The sequence below is a fragment of the Melanostigma gelatinosum genome (assembly GCF_949748355.1).
Source record: "Melanostigma gelatinosum genome assembly, chromosome: 11".
Classification (NCBI taxonomy): domain Eukaryota; kingdom Metazoa; phylum Chordata; class Actinopteri; order Perciformes; family Zoarcidae; genus Melanostigma; species Melanostigma gelatinosum.
This window is the reverse complement of record NC_136644.1, coordinates 9,125,898-9,145,263: the sequence shown is the minus strand read 5'-3', so window position 1 is coordinate 9,145,263 and position 19,366 is coordinate 9,125,898. Positions and strand designations below refer to the sequence as shown.

General features: G+C 42.2%; 2 protein-coding genes across 3 annotated transcripts in view; one reads left to right on the top strand and one right to left on the bottom strand.

Moving 5' to 3' along the window:
- The window catches only part of rpl9 (ribosomal protein L9), a 337,328-nt gene that overhangs the window by 100,568 nt on the left and 217,394 nt on the right, over positions 1 to 19,366 (top strand). The gene's annotated exons all lie outside the window — the stretch shown is intronic.
- fam114a1 (family with sequence similarity 114 member A1) lies at positions 361 to 18,504 on the bottom strand. 2 transcript variants are annotated; one of them, XM_079278956.1, is made up of 14 exons: positions 18,458 to 18,492; positions 13,310 to 13,391; positions 9,641 to 9,940; positions 8,697 to 8,781; positions 8,361 to 8,608; positions 7,106 to 7,240; positions 6,753 to 6,905; positions 6,503 to 6,677; positions 4,300 to 4,385; positions 3,217 to 3,441; positions 2,936 to 3,075; positions 2,789 to 2,861; positions 2,089 to 2,142; positions 361 to 1,342 (listed from the first exon to the last, which is right to left on the bottom strand). In XM_079278956.1, the coding sequence occupies exons 3-14, from the start codon at positions 9,932 to 9,934 to the stop codon at positions 1,217 to 1,219; spliced, it is 1,794 nt and encodes a 597-aa protein (XP_079135082.1). In that variant the 5' UTR covers positions 9,935 to 9,940; positions 13,310 to 13,391; positions 18,458 to 18,492; the 3' UTR covers positions 361 to 1,216. The 2 variants fall into 2 exon arrangements, with proteins under 2 accessions (XP_079135082.1, XP_079135081.1); XM_079278955.1 differs by lacking the exon at positions 13,310 to 13,391 and having other exon boundaries at positions 18,458 to 18,504.

Below are 19,366 nucleotides of genomic sequence, written 5' to 3'. Positions count from 1 at the left end.
ATTTATCATTAGGAGCGGTTGTATATTCGAAGGCCTTACCACATCTGGATTTAGCTGAAAGGAGCCGAAACGCTGCGACAGATAGACGAATATTTTCTTTGCTTAATATCTTTCTTGCCCGCATCAATGTACAGTATCTCTAAAAGGGGAGGAGGAGGACGGGGAAGAGAGACCTGCTGGTTGGAAGCCAAGAGCCAATTTAACACTGGATATGAAATCACAGATGCGCTGTGAGCACCTTGGGATTGCTGCCGAGACTCAACATGTGATCGAAGGAAAGGGAGAAAATAGTAATGTGGAAAATGAATGAGATAACGTACCTCTGGGGAGCAAGAAGAGGGTAAATCTATCAAAAACAGTATTACAAGCCTTTATTCAGGAGGGCAAGAGGAAATCAAATGTTTCGGCTCAAGCCTTCTTCAAGGTGTTGGGATTAGGATCCAACAGCGGGCATGACATGCCATTTTGTTGTCAAAGACATAGTTCAACATTCTGAGGAATACATTTTCCTTCTTGCCAAGAGTTCGATATGACCGTGGTCTTCTCAAATAACTCTCGGCAAAAAAGCGAACAAGCAAAATTTCCCAAAAATGTTGAACTACTGTATGCTTGTTAAATGTAGCAGCACAACAAAACATAATTAGAGATGAATTAACACATATTACATCTTCTTTAGATAATTTAACAGAAAAAACAAGCACAAATTGTAGTGTATCAGCAGTAATACTGGCATTTTGTCTTAAACCAGATTAAAGTGGTTCAGCTAAACAACACATTTCACTTGTGTTAAAACAAACAAACAAAGGAACATAAGGAGTGCAAAGAAAGCTCAATATACATTAATGTAGAGGGCCTTCAACACACACAGTCACTTTTGGTTCAGCTTTGGGACACAATGCAGAAACATCTTTGTTTTGTTGAACAGAATGAGTCACGAAGCAAAATAACAATCAGAGATATAACGTGGAGGAGTCATATACAACCTGCATGTCGGCCATTTCTACATGCATCCAGTTTTTAAATCTTAAAGATTATATTAAGTATATATATATATATATATATTTATATATAGAAAACATATTCTGCCTGTCGCTATGGCACTGGATGTAGATTTAAGCACTTCATTTGGAATAATCTATTCTCCAGACTTTTCTGTACAACAATACATTAAGACAAGCGGGTGAGCAGGTAGTGTGCATGTGTGTGTGTGTGTGTGTTATTGCTGCGTCTGTGCTGCTGGTTCTGTGGCGGAGCGACAGTGCTGGCTCTGGATGTGGGAGATCTGCAGGATGGGCAGCAGCAGCTGCAGTGCATTCTCAATATAGTTGGTGCTGTTAGAGCCCTGCAGACAGGAGAGCCATGAGCATCATGAACATCATCATGAACATCATCATGAACATCATCATGAACATCATCATGAACATCATCATCATCATCATTTTACTGCTTTTATCCTTTTCGATGTTTCTACTGCGTTTATTGCATTTTCCTTTCATTTGTATTTATTGTGTTGATTTGTTACATCTGTTGTTGTGTTTTATCTGTGATTCAATTTTACTTTATTTCAGCCTCAGTCTGGTTTTCTGATTTGCTTCACTTTGAAAACACTTTGTAAAATATTTATATATATATATATTTCTTTTTTTTTGTTTAAAGGTGCAATTTAAATAAACATATTTTTATTACCATCATTTCCTATACAGACATACAATTATTTAACTTTTTTTGAGAACAGGTGAAGGGATTATTTTAAAGGTGTATTTAAAATATACAGAAAGAAATTGAGGTATACTGTAATTGATGGTAGTGGAGGATATTTATCTGAGGCTGACATAACTTCAGAATTTACTCTGAGCATCCTGAATACATTGAACACCTTGCCAAGCACACAGTTTCTTAATGTATAAACGTATCATCTTGTGACGGTCTCACCTTATTCCCGTTAACAAATTGAACAGGAATTATCACATTAGGTGATGATGATTAGTAATGCGCTCCTAGCAGCCATCAGATTGCCGCGCCATTAATTTCATTCATCTTCACTTGATTAAAATCAAGAACATCTGGGGACAAGTCAGTGTGTCTCACCTCCAACAGCACATTGTCTACCAGCGGATTCAACTCTTCTGCTTTCCTCTGGCCCTGTTAGAGAGGGAGGAAGAGAGAGATGAGGGACAGGAAGTAGTACAGTGAGCAAAAAAACTACAAAGACAAACATTTATGAGACAAGGCTGGCAATAGTTTAGATTTTCATCAGTGGCAACAAATTCTAGGAAATAAAAACTACTGACAAGTGTGATTCCAAAAACTCTTCAAAGCACATAAAGGGGCCCCACCGTTTCACAGAGTGGCATTTTCCCTCATTACCACGGAAGAGTATGCTGACGCTACTTCATATATATGTATGTATGTATGTATGTATGTATGTATGTATGTATATATATATATATATATACACATATATGTATATATATACATACATACATACATACATACATACATACATACAGACATACATATATATAGGCTGCGTTTCTCTATTTTAAATAAAAAAGATTCACATTTCATCTTGTGTTACTTGAACACCTTGTTGGCTGGTGAAGTAGCGTCAGCATACTCTTCCGTGGTAATGAGGGAAAATGCCACTCCGTGAAAACGTGTGGCATTATGTGTTTTGAAGAGTTTTTGGAATCAAATATTATTTTTTATATATATATTTTTGTAAAAAAAATTTGAATAACCACCAGCCTTATCACACACACACACACACACCCTCCCTCCCACCTACCCCAACGAGAAGCAGTGTGTCGGAGAACTTCTTGGCCAAACACTCCACCTCCTTACACATGGCACATGTCAACCTGGAATAGAGATGTACATTTTAGCAAGTCTCTCTCCCTGTCTTTCTCTCTCTGTCTCTCTGTCTCACACATACCTAGTGAGGATGTGAGCCTGGTCTCTGGCTGGTTTCTCCAGGTCCTGGCCGTGGAGGATGAGCTCTGCCACCTTGTGGAGCTGCTCGATGCTGCGAGCAGTCACTTCTGCCAGACTGCCTATTGATGACAGGTAGACAGCCTAGAACACACACACACACACACACACACACATAATCCCTGTATCAAATTCGATAAATCTGGGACAGCAGTATTAAAAGAATAGAAAAATAATTTTAAAAGTGCTGATTTTATCCACATCACACAGCTGAGTCGAACTCACCTCTACAGATCTGGGGCCGTTCTCTTCCTCCTTCTTCTTCTCCTCCTCTCCTCCCTTCCCTTCTTCCCCCTGCTGCTCCTCCCCATCCTTCTTCTTCATCTCCTCCTTTTCCTTCTCTCCAGGTGAGACCTCTCCTGCCGGCTGGTCCTGCATGTCCCCGTGAACCGTCTCCGTAGTGACAGGCTGTTCCATCTCGCTCACCCAATCATGGGCCCTCATCCGCGCCTGGAGATGCATAATTACCACCCATCAGCTCGGCGTGGTGAGGGATCGCCGTCCTGATGTATGCTAATCAGATGCGTAACCATGATTATATGCTAATGTGGGTTCTATATGTGGGAATTTGAATATGGAGAAGGACTTCAAAAGGTGAGAACTTTTATATTACGTCTAAGACTGCAGCAGGAGAGAGGGGATGTTAAAAATGACTCTATGTGTGTGTACCAAACATTTATAATAATAATAATAACGGGAGAAAACTGAGGAATATTCCACCTGAAGGGGATTTGTTTAGAGTGATTTCAAGTTAAGGTGAGAATTAAGCTTATTATGAGGGTTATTGCTTTCCTGCTATTTAAATAAAGAAAGGACAAGAGCTATGAAAAATAATACACCAACCAAATTCTAATCCAAATGGGGAGCATGATAATCTGTGAATACATAAAATCCTGGAGGCTTAACAGGTAATGTGAATTCAGGACAATAATGCCAGATCTCACTCTGCAGTATTGTTCCATTTGGTCGAGGATAGAGAGGTGAACTGAAGAATTATGTTCATTAATGCTTCATGTAACACAAGTTTGTTTTTGTTTGTTTGTTTAGAAGAAAACTCCACACTTGATTTGTCTCATCAAACTGCTGAGTCACACTATGAAGGGACTGACTTCATGGTTCGTGTGCAGAAACGCAACGGTTACAGCGACCAATAAATCTTTAGATGCGCACATGAGAATGTGAAAACCAAAACCCTGACCCAATCCTTTGAGGGAAATGTTTAAAACACGTCTGTGCTGCTGGTGAAGAAACCTCAGAGTTTTCCTGCTGCGTTTAGGATTCTTTTTTTTTATTCTTAATGTGACTCACCTTGTTGAGTTTTTCTGGCGTCGCGGCAACGTGAAGCTCAAACAGCAGCTCAGTGAGAACGCTCACAAACTCCTCGCCGTCGGCGGCTGGCACGGAAACACACAAACACACACATTTGTCATGTCAGGGTACTCCTCTTTGCACAGCAGCATGTGTTAGAGCCATAGATGCATCAACTGTGGGATGAGAGCAGATTTGTACCACGTGCAATGATTTCCCCCTCCCCCATGCTGAGATCAAAGAGAATATTCTTGTTTTTTTTTTGTGCCAGATTAATTCAAACTCCTGTACATAAATCACAATTAGATCTCAACGTGTATGCCACACATGCAGCTTTTATGTCTTTATCGAGTAGTTTCTGTCGGTTTTGAATCTGTGATGTGAACGTGTCGGCGGCCCCTGAACCCCGACACCAGATCAGGCACCAGGTGAGAACCCTCCGCGTCGCTGTGACGTTGCCCGAGGGCGCCTGTCGCACAGCTGAAGTTTACAAGCAGTCTTTAAAATACCAAGCGACAAGCGACTGGTGAGGTAGGATAAAAAATTAAAATACTTGGCATTGCATGACATCCTCTCAACACTGAGTTTCACTTTGGCAGAACGCGTTCTACTTTAAACAAGAGACGGCGGCGATGGATCGGGGAACAAAACGCCTCCAACACCGGCTCCTGTGAGGTTCCACGGTTTTCTTGGCTTTTGCAAATAAGAAAACTCATTTCTGCATGTTGACATTGAATCAGATAATATCATTTGCATATTATTTTTTTGTGAGAAACTGACCCAAAGTAAACATTTGAACGGTTTTAAACCCCCTTTAAGAGCCAGTGCTGACACCCAGAAACTGAATCCCGACTGCAGGGCTGCAGAGGCTGCTGCTCTGTTCCTGACCTTTGACATTGTTGGATGCGAGGAAGCCCTACAGGCTTGGATTTCTAGTCACCTCCTCTGGGTAGACAGGGGCCACGCCCGCTTCAGATGGCGCTCAGACATTTTATTCTCATTATTTCTGGTTCACTCATTTAGTTGCAACAATAACCATTATTTCATCAACTCTGTTTAGACATTTTTAGCATGTTTGCTGTGAAATATAAATACATATGTTGTTTTGACATGTTGGTGGGAGGACAATGCAGTTTTTCTAAGTCAAGAGGAGGGTCCAAACAAGAGATTCAGCCCCCTCCGCCCCCACCAAAAATGTTCCTTACAGGCCCACCTTTAGTTTTGGGGGATGTTTTTTTTTCTTTCTGCTGATAAAAAGAGCGGTAGTCAGCGTGCAAACAGCACAATTTACAGTTCTCTTGTGTCTCGCTGTTTGCCACGGCCTCCAGGTTCCTGTGTACTGTTCATCCTAATAAATTGCAGCTTGGTGCATGAAAAGGGGTAGTCCAGCAATTTGGTATTGTACCACCATGCATTTGGGGGACTTGTGAGGCACAGATTTTCAAAAACAAAGCAGCAGATGCCAAAATATCCAGACTTTTAGTCTTTAGTATTGGTCAAACTAAAAAAAAAAAAAAGAATGCTACACATAAGGCAACTCAATAATGCCATTTGTTAAGACCATCCCCTCTTGATAAATGTGTGCTTCTTTCAATCTCCTCATGACTCGTAAACTGATCTTCACGACCCATAAAAGGGTGCAGTGGGTTGGATGTTGGCGCCATCTAACGGTGAGGTTGCAGATTGCAACCAACTGAAACTTCTCCCCACTGCCAAGCATGTAGGAGGACTACGGTGGCCCTATCTACAGCCAGTGTTTGGTTTGTCCATTCTGGGCTACTGTAGAAACATGGCGGCATGAATGCACCAAGAAGTCTCTGCTCACAGCTGAAGTAGCATGTGATTAGAACATTACTTGGATTTAAAGCTAAAATAAAATTTGTTGTGATGGATAGTGCTGAGGAAGTTAGCTTGAACAAGGACTGGCAGTTTGGAACGTAGAAATTTCTTGTTTTAAAACTCTTCACACGCTTTGGAAAATGTTTGGATGAAATGCAAAAGCCCTGATATGGAATGTAAAAGGATATGAACTGAAAGACTGAATGTAAAAATTCAACCAAAGTGAAACATCAGTTCTCTTCCTGACCATCTGATCTGACGTTCGAGCTGCCTGAGTTTGTGAATAAGGCCATCTGATCCTGCGTCAGTGCTCAGGGACCGCCTCTACCTCCAGCAGGTCCGGCGGCTGGTTGGGGTCACTCACATAAGGGGGTAAAACAGTGTAAGTGGGAACTTAGATCACCGTTATCCTTCGTCTGTCCTCCTTCGTCCACTTTTTCCTCTTCCTCTCGCTTAATGAAGATGTCCTTGATGACAATCAGCTCCTTCTTCACCTCATCCTGCTCCTCTTCCACCAGGGAGGAGAGGAAGGCGTGGACCTAGGAGCAGATGTGGAGTATTAGACTCTCAAAAGGCGGTTTCTGAAAATATTGCTGACACTTTGTGCGCCTCACCTTGGCCTCGCTCTCATTGGACAGGATCTCCAGGGCCTCAAGGTGCGGCAAGCCCTGGTAGTCGTCAAACAGAATGCTGTAGTGAGCAGCGGGTGCGCTGATTGGCTGGTTGCCCAGACAGGCCCGCTCTTTCTCTTTAGCTTCCCTTAACATCTGAGAAATCACAGTGAAGCCTTCATATAACACCGCTGCAGAGCAGTCGCTTCAGAGAAGTGACACAATGTGGATTTCCGCTGACAAATCACCGAATCATTCCATCCACAGAAGTTTGACATTATTTGTCTGATAGCAGGAGACCTATTGGATTCCTGTGTGTGTATGTCAATGTGAGCTCTGACAGTGTGTCCACTTGCCTGACTCAGCGATGCCGTCTTCTGCATCAGGGTCTTGGTCTTTCTGAAACCCGGGTCAGTCTCAGCGAGAACAATCATGGTCTTCTTTCCAATGAACTCCAAGGCATCTAAACCGCCGCTGATCACTGACTTACCCTGAAGGGACACGCAGAGGGAGAGACAGAGACAGGGAATTATTCAAAAAATAATACTTATGGTCAATGAAAATTATATTATGTCTAAATTTTGACTTACCAGAATAAAGTGATTCGACACTGAGGCAAAAATCATCCCATGAAATGATGACATACTCTTAATAAACATTATGGGATGGTAAAAATTGATATTTAAAACATTTTTTGGACTAATTTGAAATTATGACATCTAACAATTTATATTCATGAGAGGTTATCATAACATACCTTCTGACAATGTTTAATAACCATAGTGACTATGTTGTGTTGCTAGTAGCACATAACAATATTGTCGAGGATCATTTATACACTCCCCAGCAGACTATGGAGGTCCAGTTTTGCGGGTTGAATTTGAAGAAATTGATACAAAAATTGTATTAAAAAAAAGAGGAATAATAATAGTAATCAGCATTCTGCCAGCAGCGGTTGGTTGCTATAGGTTGCTACTTCTAATGTTTTTGTCACATCTGTGACTGACCATCATAGAGAGATATCTTTTACCAATGAAGAGACCGACTCAATGGGAACCCTTAAAGAAATAAGGAATGATCTGAATAGAAGAATACTGTGGGCAACTCAAAATATGAAGATACCAAGTCATAATTTTGACCAAGTCAAAATATTAGTAAAAAGTTATGTCACTGAAGACTGAAAATTATGATTTTTTATTTTCTTATTCTAAATTAGCATTATGATACACTACGTAAATTTTTAGACTTTTTGTTTTGTTTTATCCAAAGCTTTTCATATATTTTCATTTTTACAACCCCACCTTTACTGTACAATAGTTTAGCTCGCTGCATAGCTGTGAACAGAAGAAGGGCAGAAGAAGACAGAGAGAAAAGGCAGACTGTAGCTTAGAAAGTCAAACTTTTGACTCGCTAAACATTTGAATCAGTAGGTCATAAGCTACAACTGTCCTTATCCCAAAACAAGGCAGACAACCTGCATCAACCAAGCAGGTTTGTATTGGAAATCAGTGAGTTTATCTTCACTGGCAGTTTTCCTCACATGATTCTTTTTAGCTTGTGTGTGCGTGTGTGTGTGTGTGTGTGTGTGTGTGTGTGCGTGTGTTCACTCACTGTGTTCTGCATGGCGTGTGTGATCGTAGAGAAGACGCTCCTGCCAGAAGCTGCAGCACTAACAGGTGTCTCCCCACAGCTGGACAGCTCAGTCTCTCCACTGTTACCTCCTCTCACTTTCTTCTCCTCCTCACCTCCCTCCTCCTCCTCCTCTTCTTCTTCTTCTTCTTGAGCCTCCTCTCCCACTGAGGTCCTCTGGAGATGCAGAGCTTCTCCTGCCTTGGTTTTAACTGAGGTCAGGCTCTGACCTGCACACAGACACAGCAGGTGAAGACTTCAGGGGGGAGAGTGTGTGAAGTGTAACGAAGGATGAGGAACTAAATACAGAAAACGTACCCATGGTGGAGGAGGCGCTGCTCAGGAGGGATTTTCCCCATGAACTCCAACCGCCCCAACCTTTCTCTTTCTCCTGAGGGGACCTCTGTACACACAAACACACACAAACACACACAAACGCACACACACACATAACAGGAATAGTTAGAAACGTTTTTTCTGCATTGTTTTTTAGAACTGAGATACAGGAGTTAAGTTAATACTTGTGTTTATTAGCCTCAAAGATTGAAGTGAATTCGTGCTGCAAATATATCATTGTCAGAAAAATAGGGACGCAGCTCCGGGTGACATCTTGTTTATTTCAATAATCAGCAGTCCAAAATCTAAAGATACTAAAGTCTTACTATTACATAATAAGACAAATAAACTGAGACGCCAAAACAAGTTCAGTGAAACTCATCTAGAGAGCACATTGGAGCACATTGAAAACAACAGGTGTTGACCAAAGTGCTTTACAGAGAAGATTTCTGGCATTTTTGCTTGAGCATTTATTTTCTGCCAATTGACTAAACAAATGACGGATCGTGTCAATAAAATCAAAGTCAAGTCAATGAATGAATTAATTCAGCTCAGTGGAATTTCAATAAATCGCCCGCGCTGACGTACCGGTCCATATTAGCATAGTGCAGATAAATCAGTTTCAATGACGATGTCAATCGATCCGTAACAAGAAACTGCAGCACAGAAAAGCCAAAGATTTATCTGCCGCCCTTAAATTAGCTTTAGAAAAGCCAATTAAAAAAGATAATTTGAAAGAGCTAATTTAAATAAAGATAATTTAAGGGATCTTTGTCAAAAATGTTTGTTTATGTAAAAAAAAAATCTAACAATTTTATAATAATCCTATTTCCAAACTCAAATATCAAGATCTGTACTGGCCCCCTGAATCCAGACTTAGACCGGTCACAGTGTGAGCTGTATGTCAAGAAACTGGTGCGACAAACCTCCACATCCTCCTCTGCAGCCTCTGGCTCTGGCTCCGGCTCCAGGCTCACCGGTTGGTCACATATGATCACCTGACCCTCGGCAGCAGGCTCCGCTTGGTCGGGCGGACCCTCCGAGGTGTCTTCTGTGCCGGTCCCCTCTGCGGTGGACTGCGGGAGGTTGAAACTCTCGGGGATCAAAGGAGGCTGCAGGGGAGTTGGCGGCGGTGCAAAGGCTGCTGGGACGTTCTGACAGGGGCCGGGGTCAGTGTGAGGGGGGATGCCAGCGGAGAGGTCTGCGTCGGCCTGGGACATGATGATCTGGAAGAGAAGAGGTCTTTGATTTTAGGTCTTTAATAATCTTTGTATCCTGCAACCAAACACTATATACGACACATAAACATACTTTGGCTTAATTTTCCCAACAGAATACCAATAAGTGCTGCAACTGATCATCACCTTCATTCAATAAACAAGAACTTCAGTTGACAGTGATTTAAAACAGAGAGAACTGACAGATTCTCGCATTGGACTTCATACATGGAGTTCTGTTTTCTGTGTCTCGATCAATTGAGTAATCGTGTAATCATTAGCTCAAATGTCAATATGCAAAGAGCAAAACTGAGCAGTTGCTAAATTCTTAACTTTTTAGCACAACACCACATCACACGTGCACATGACACCTCCTGTATTAGCACAAGGTTCAAAGGCTCAAAACAAGCAGATCAGTACGGTAAATCAATTCCACTAACCCTCCAGTTCTCTGAAGTTTTCTAAAGGAAGTCTTGCATCATTTCTGCATAAGTTGCATCAATAACTAAAATGAAATGATATATAATCGTTCTGCTTTGATACATGTGATGCCTGATGCCTCTAGGGGGTGCGAGAGGGAAAATGTAATTTATCTTTCGTAATTTATCTTTAGTAAAGGTCATTAGGTACCCTTTAAGAGTATTGAGACCCTAAACCAAGGTGATGGCTTGATCCTCATCCGTAAATAGTTGAGTCTCAAGGTTTGTTAGATATGTTGGTGAAGAATGTGAAACTGGACGGTGAATTAGTAGGAAAATATGTGTTGGTGTTGGCTTTGATGGTGTTGCCATTCTCTCCCTAGGCTGGTCTTAAATGCGTTGACTGAGGAGGCACTAACTGTTGCTTGACTCAGGCTGTTCCATACTGGTGGTGTTCTACTAGAGAAAAAAGGTTTCCGTGGACCAGGCTGGTGTTGTACTTGTAGCTTCAGAGCATGATCTCTTGTATTGGTGCTGAGGGATTTTTTGAACATACTATTGCCACATACTTGACAACTTCTGTTAGACTGTACGCTGTCGATTCCTGTCAGTATTTTAAAAGTTTGGACCATGTCAGCTCGTTTACGGCGAAATTCCAGCGTTTGCAAGTTGAGACTAGCAAGTCTTTCTGGGTATGAGAGGTTGGAGAGGCCGTGCACTAGTCTAGTTGCGCGTCTCTGAACTTGTTCCAGGGAATCTTTGTCCCGCTTGAGTTTGGGCGACCATACGACTGAGGCGTACTAGAGGTGAGGACGTACCAAGGATTTCTACAGGTGGAGAAATGATGTTTGATCCAAGGACTGGAACGTGTGTTTGATTGCTCCTAACACTCGGTTGCCGTTGGATACCTGGGTTTGGATGTGCCTGGAGAATGAGAGGTTGCGGTCGATAATTACACCTGGGTCTTTCTCTTCTTGTGTGATTTGAAGCTGGTGGGTTGTGCCGTCGTTGTTCCTCATTGTGTATGTGAGTTGTGGGTTGGTGTTCCCGAGGTGCATTGTTTTGCATTTATCTGGGTGGAATAACATGCACATTGTTTGGGCCCAAGATTGGAGATGGTCCAAATCACACTGAAGACTGGAGTGCTGCGTGTCATGTAGCTGTGATATGACTTCAAAGATCTTAGTGTCATCGGCAAACATCAGGACAAAGTTGATGAGGAAATCCGGTATATCAGCCACAAATAGTACAAACAGCAAAGGGCCAAGTACTGAGCCTTGAGGTACCCCGCTGTTGACGCTTGCAAAATCGGAGAATTGTCCATTTACCACTACCCGTTGTCTGCGATTGGTAAGAAAGTTACGGATCCATTGAAGTATGTTGTCTTGGATGCCAAAGGTTGAAAGTTGAAGGAGAAGTCTCTCATGTGGAACCGTGTCAAAGGCCTTAGCGTAGTCTAGGAAGAGAATATCGACTGGAAGCTTGTGACTAAGGGCTTCAGTCCAGATGTCGATTGCTTCCAGTAGATTAGTAACTGTTGATCTGCCGGACATGAAGCCGTGCTGTTGCTTGCATAGAAGGTTGTTCGATTTCAGGTGCTCCATGATGTCTTCAGCAATCAGTCTTTCCATGAGTTTGCATGCTACTGACGTGAGTGAGATGGGCCTGTAGTTTGCTGGGTCAGACTTGTCGCCTTTTTTGAAGATGGGGGTTACTGTTGCCGTTTTCCACTGTACGGGTACCTCACCGCTGGCTAGACTTGTGTTAAACAGGCTATACAATGGTGAAGCAAGGATATCAGCCATTTCCTTGAGTAATCGGTTGTGGATCTGGTCAGGCCCCAGGGATTTGTCTGTTCTGATGGATCTGAGCTTTTTGAGTATCCTGTCCTCTGTAATCGAAATCCGCAGATCTGAGGGTTTGCCAGGCGAGTCTCCTGTAGGGACGCTCTCAAGTTTTTTGAGGCCTCGAGTTGTTTTTTAGTTAAGTCCGGACGGATGTACACCTGGTTATAGACATCATTTGTGCTTTTGCGAAGCTCAGCGGCCCTTGCTAAAATTAGTTTCTTCTCGCTCAAAGTCTCTAGTTCGATCTTCAGTAGCCTCCGTTTGTCTTTATCAAATGTTCCGAATCATGTTACTTTGTTAATTCTAACGATTAGTTTGAATTCATCTTTGGTTAAGGTTTGGACTGCCTGGATGTCTTCCTCCTGGGTTGTGGATTCTGGTAGATTGAAAACAATTAGGTTCAGTTTCCTCTTTTCGATGTCTTCCAGCTCATTTAAGCCCTCTCTAAGGCTTCTTGTGTCTTGGGCAACTGGCGTGAGTTGTATAGTGTTGATTTTGCTCGTGATGTGTTCCAGTTTCTGTTCCAGTGAATTGATCTTAGCCGTAGCTAGTGCATTAGATGTCGATATGATATGTTCTGCTTCAGTTTTTAGGTCGGCGGCAAGTTGGCTGTGCGATCAGGGTTTTTTTAGTTCCTCCTCCATCCGTACAGCTATATCTCCTAGATCTTTGTTCAGTGAGTTTATCCTGGTGTGTGTTGTTTGTAAGTCTGTTTGCAGCTTTACAATGTCAGTCGTATTTACCCTGGTGTTGTCTGAGAGAGTTTCAATTGCTTCCTGCATATTTAGTTGATCTCTTTGGATAGCCACTAATTGCATTCGAAGTGTCTTGGCTCCGCGTTTACAGAAGGAACAGTACCAAGAGCAGCTATCAGTGTTAGCGAGGACATCGTACATTTTGATTGTAACCTTCTGACATTTTATGTGAAACCAAAGAACGCAGACTTCACACTCGACGGCTTTATCGTCCTCGTTCACTTTTTTGCCACAGGAGCCACATTCGCTAACAGTAGTAGTAGGAGCAGATGCACTGGGTGGAGCAGGTGGAGCTTTAGTAGAGGCAATGTCTTGACTAGTTGTGTTGTTCGAAGAATCAAGTGAAGAGCTACTCACAGTTGTTGTCCTCCGAGGTGATAGTGGTTTATTTATCTTATCTACTTCCTCTGCCTCCTCTATCTTTGGTGGTGATGGTGGTCTAATGCTGTAATAATTCATATTAAATATAATTTTCACAAAATAAAAACATGAATGTAACAGACTGTCTCATGTTTGTCGTTCTTCTGGTGTTAACGATGATATGTCCCTTGAGGGTTGCCGTAGCGAAGGCGCAACCCTGCCTCTGGCCAAAGGAGAAAACATTAATAAAGAGAGTAGCTGTGGGCTGATACAAGATGTCTAATCTCCCGACTCCAGTTATTACTGTATGATAAGTGCCCTTATACACGAACCCAAGACGCTCGGTTACATGAATTATAAAAATCCCCCTTGTAAGATTTAAATTTAAAATTAAAGACGTACAAATTAATAAATAAATGCATTCTGCTCCTGCCGCCACACTGTCTTTTAGTACACTAGCTAGCCTAGCTTGTGCAGCTAACCTCAGCTAACAGCTAACTTCATTCATTCAGCAACATTCATGCAGATATGATAAACTGGCTGAAAATCGGGGAAACTGTCAGGTGGGACATCTGAAGCTATCAGTCATAAAAGAGGAGAGGGACAGCGAGAGAGAGAGAGAGAGAGCGAGAGAGAGAGAGCGAGAGAGAGAGAGAGGAATCGGAGGCGAGAGGAACGGAGAGGTGCGTTGGGGAGAGACCGGGAGAAGAAATCGAACGGGAGTCAGAGGAAGAAGAGACGGAGGAAGGAGGAAGGGATTGCACAGACAAATCGGGAGAAAAAAGAGGAAATATGATGAAAAGTATCTGTGTCTGGGCTTCACTTGGATTGGCAATGCAGATTGCCCAAAGCCACAGTGCTGGTGTGCAGTGAGGTTCTGGCTGACATCTGTCTGAAACCCTCTTATTTACGTCGCCACCTGAACACCAAGCATGCCAGTGCAAGTCAAAAGCCCCTTACATTGTTTGTATCGAAATTGGAGGAGTTACAAAACAGCCCAAAACAACTGCAGTCTCATTCTATGTATGTTTAATTGTAAATTAAATGAGATGCAATCTGCCTCTGAGCCTGTGCGTGTGTCCTCGCCATCCTTATTGCTCTTTAAAAGTGACGCCTTGTGTAACTGAAAGTTATTGAAACTTTGTTGCAGTGTTTCAGGGCGTTGTCACACCTTCAGTTCGTTTGCTTTGTTCTGATTCAGGGATTAATATGATACAATGTTGCAGTTGTCCCTTTGTTCGGTTTGTGCTCACACTGCAACATTTAACAGTGGACTAAATATTGTAAACAAACGCCACGGGCGAGCAAACTGTTGTCTCATTGGTCCGATTTCTATGCGCTATAAATAGGCTCTGTTTCTTTTTTTTTTTTTTTAAGGTGTGGGGGATTGGGGGTGCGTGAACCCGGTCGGGATGTAGAAGGGGGTGCGCGGCCTAAAAGGTTTGGGAACCGCTGATGGAGCGCATCGTTGACTGATCGCTTCGTGGCTCAACACTACCATCTAGTGGTCACTTGTTGAACATGCATCCGCGTGATTACTGTCATCGCCGTGTTTTCAAACACTCGCTGAAGTTTGTTTCCTGGCAGCAAAATGTCATTTAACGCGATGTTATCTCTCACAAACTGTATGTGCAAGGCGGTACACAAACCTGTTCACAATACCAAGATATATCTGTCTGCAAAAACAACAACAAAAACAACACAGTCTACAGGCTGAAAAACAAGACAGAATAAGTGTAACTGGACAATATTGTCTTTTTATCTGGAATTTAAATGTAATATTTAATCCACAATCTGTCGAAACTGTAGCCTATTTTAGCTAATTACTCAAACCTATCGAAACAATCATTTCATGTTGATGACATCGTCATATCATATCTCTTCTGTTTCTCTTCACACTATTTGAACACAATATTACACAATGACAACATATAGAACAACGTGAAGCAGCCACTCAACAAAGACCGCTGTTCTGTTTGAAAGCGAACATGACAATTCGGCTATTATTCGCATGTTTAGAGTCTTCATGACGTGTAATAGGCACATACAAACACATTATCAAAAGAGAAACTAATGAATAAAACTTCATCGCAGGGTTTGTTGTCCTTTTGTCGGTTGATTCGGCCAAAGGAAAGTTATAAAGCTCAAAGACCCAGCAGGGCCGAGATCCTTCTTGTGGCACGCGTCAGTCTGTGGCACGCAGCGTCACACAGCGTCCCTCTCTGTCTCTCAGCGTCCCTCTCTGTCACTCAGCGTCCCTCTCTGTCACTCAGCGTCCCTCTCTGTCAGTTCAGCGGAAAGATTCAGCTGTGGCACGCGAGCATAGTTCGGCAATTGTCAAGAAGCTGCGGAGCTGAGGGGGCGGAGCCACATTTCCTGAGACATTTCCTGAGAACACCCGTTGTTGTTACGACAGATCAGCTTCCATAAATCATTTTTATGATTTTAGTTGAGTCACAGGAGCCCCCTGTTCTCTGTATGCATCCTTAGAGTAAGTACGTTGTACTTTTTTGTTTCTCATTCATTTTATTTCAGTATGATTTAGCTGGTTTTGCAACAAAATGGAACATAATACACTTTCTAAATTATTACTTTTATAGTCACTTACAACAATCGGCTACAATAATGAAAATAAATCATCCGTTTTAGAATCATTTAAAAGTATATATTAAAATTAAGACATAAAATGTCCAATCCAAAAATACAGGTTTGAAAATATCTTCACTCTTCCTCTGCTTATATGTATATGTATGTCAGTAGGACATATGTTAACTGTTAACAGTTTACAGCATACTTAAATAAATATAAATAAATACAAAACACACGCACACTTTGTACACACACTGCAGAAATTCTTTTGCAGGAATATGAGCATATTTTCCCCCTCTGGCGAAATACAACACGTCTCATGCCTTATTTTATTTTACCAGTTGGTGGCGGTAATGCGCCAATTCGTTTGCCAACCGCCAGTACACCAAAAGGGAGGAGAAGAAGAAGCTTTCCCGTGCCTGTGTTGTTGTGCTCATGAGCGACAGCGCTACGTACCCCGTTGTAATAATACTATGAGTGAGGAGCGGAGGACCCAGTCCTGCTGCCAGGACGGAGTCATCAGGGTAGTGTAAAAAAAGTATTTCAATCTGCACAGGAAGACAGAGGGTTACGCAGAGTAACAGAGCGTGAAGCAGTGTGACGGAGCTTGAAGCAAGGTGACGGAGCGGGACGCTGGGTGACCGAGCGGGACGCAGGGTGACCGAGCGGGACGCAGGGTGACCGAGCGGGACGCAGGGTGACCGAGCGGGACGCAGGGTGACCGAGCGGGACGCAGGGTGACCGAGCGGGACGCAGGGTGACCGAGCGTGACTCAGGGTGACAGATATTTGATGTTGATGGTTAATTTGCAACCAAGTTGTATACATCATGTATTTACTTGTTATTTGTATGTAATAGAAAAGTGAGCATGTGTACTTCATGAAGCAATAAATAATGACAATTGAAAAATATAGAGAGATGTTTGGTTCATTCTTTTCAAACACTAAGCCTAATTTACCTGAGTCATTGATTTAATTGTCACACTTAAATCCTGAATTGACTGGTGAAACAGAAGAAGTTAAAGGCCAAGATGAGAAGATATAATGTTGGTCAAATACTGTGGTCCAAATTCAATTTATTCAGTTGTATTGGCATTGAGATATAGAAAGTTTGACTCTAGAATATTCAAACAATTCCGAATCTCACAAGACAAGAGCAAAAACAAGATGAATGTGTTCTCCTTTCTTCGTTGCTGTCATGTTAACTGTCTTGTGACCGCTAAGATTGATCTCTGGAGCTGTAGGTGGAGGCAGACTGTCAGAAGTCTTACTATTTTGAAAATGTATCACTGATTGTGTTACTATGGTAACTGAAGCAAGGTCTACTGGAGGCTGTTTAATAATAGAGTGCAGTGATGAGATTAACGTGTTATACATTCATAATATCAGCAATTTCCTGCCACGTTTTTAATATTTTGTGATCCTATATTGAACGTAATTTTCTTTTCTTTCTCGGAACTGAATCACGCCGCTCGTAGATGAAAAGCAATACGTGTTTGGGATCGTGTTATAAAACGTGTTAAAAGGGAACGATCTACGTGGATAACCTGTGGATACGTATAGTAGGTCGAAGTAATCAGCATACTTTTAGGAGAAAGGAAGTTGATTGACTGACTTGTACGAAGGAAATGGATCAATAAAACACGTATTGCTTCTTCTTCTCCTCCCTTTTGGTGTACTGGCGGTTGGCAAACGAATTGGCGCATTACCGCCACCAACTGGTAAAATAAAATAAGGCATGAGACGTGTTGTATTTCGCCAGAGGGGGAAAATATGCTCATATTCCTGCAAAAGAATTTCTGCAGTGTGTGTACAAAGTGTGCGTGTGTTTTGTATTTATTTATATTTATTTAAGTATGCTGTAAACTGTTAACAGTTAACATATGTCCTACTGACATACATATACATATAAGCAGAGGAAGAGTGAAGATATTTTCAAACCTGTATTTTTGGATTGGACATTTTATGTCTTAATTTTAATATATACTTTTAAATGATTCTAAAACGGATGATTTATTTTCATTATTGTAGCCGATTGTTGTAAGTGACTATAAAAGTAATAATTTAGAAAGTGTATTATGTTCCATTTTGTTGCAAAACCAGCTAAATCATACTGAAATAAAATGAATGAGAAACAAAAAAGTACAACGTACTTACTCTAAGGATGCATACAGAGAACAGGGGGCTCCTGTGACTCAACTAAAATCATAAAAATGATTTATGGAAGCTGATCTGTCGTAACAACAACGGGTGTTCTCAGGAAATGTCTCAGGAAATGTGGCTCCGCCCCCTCAGCTCCGCAGCTTCTTGACAATTGCCGAACTATGCTCGCGTGCCACAGCTGAATCTTTCCGCTGAACTGACAGAGAGGGACGCTGAGTGACAGAGAGGGACGCTGAGTGACAGAGAGGGACGCTGAGAGACAGAGAGGGACGCTGTGTGACGCTGCGTGCCACAGACTGACGCTGAGTGACGTAGAGGTGCCAGTGCCACAAGAAGGATCTCGCTGTCTCTCCAAAGACCGTTGTGTTTTCGTGAAAGTGACAGTGCAGCTCACCCGTTTGGTACCAGCGGCTCTTCTTCCGCCCCGCCACGTCGGCAGGCCGGTAGCTGACTGCACCGAGGAGTATCAACAGACAAGATAGTTCACTGCCTCGGGAACAACTTTTGTCTACGGTTTTCAAAATCCTCTCGCACAGCCACCACACGTGTTTGGGCTAATAACTAAAGCTAATAACTACTTAATTCAGCTTGCTGATGAACCAATGAAGCCAATTTAAGACAAAGTTATATAGAAACAGCCACATTATAACCACTGTTGTTTCTTGGGCTCCACACACTGAAACGGGATTCTAAAACTTCTTAGGGTCTGATAATGAAAGGTTTCCTATGTATTTGCCCCAACAACGGTAATTCATCTGCTTTGCTGCTGCTTTGCCAACGTGCTGCTCATGCTAACGGATCCTCAGAAGAAGACGCTGGGAGGCGTTAACGGCTGTCTACGAAGACGGAAGTGGGTAGGAAATAACTATCTTGTTTCGCCTGGATACTTATATTTGAGTAGAAAACACAATTAAATGGTCTCTTCTTCGCTGCACATAGATTGCAAAAGCTTAACAATGAGTGATATAGGATGCAATTAAAAAAAACAACTGTTTAGAAACACACTGATATGTGATATGTCATGATATGTGATGGATATTCTAGAACGCTGTTGTTCCGTTATGTTCACAGTGGCTCGTTGGTCTAGGGGTATGATTCTCGCTTAGGGTGCGAGAGGTCCCGGGTTCAAATCCCGGACGAGCCCACTCTTTTCCTGTTGAATCACATAATAGCCTGGAAAACAATAGCCTGAACCTTATAGAAATTGTTGCAGCACTTGCACTACAATATCTAAAAGACTGCAATTTAAACTTATAAATTGTTCCTATTTCAAGTAGCTTTTTAGTGAGCTACTGATAAATAT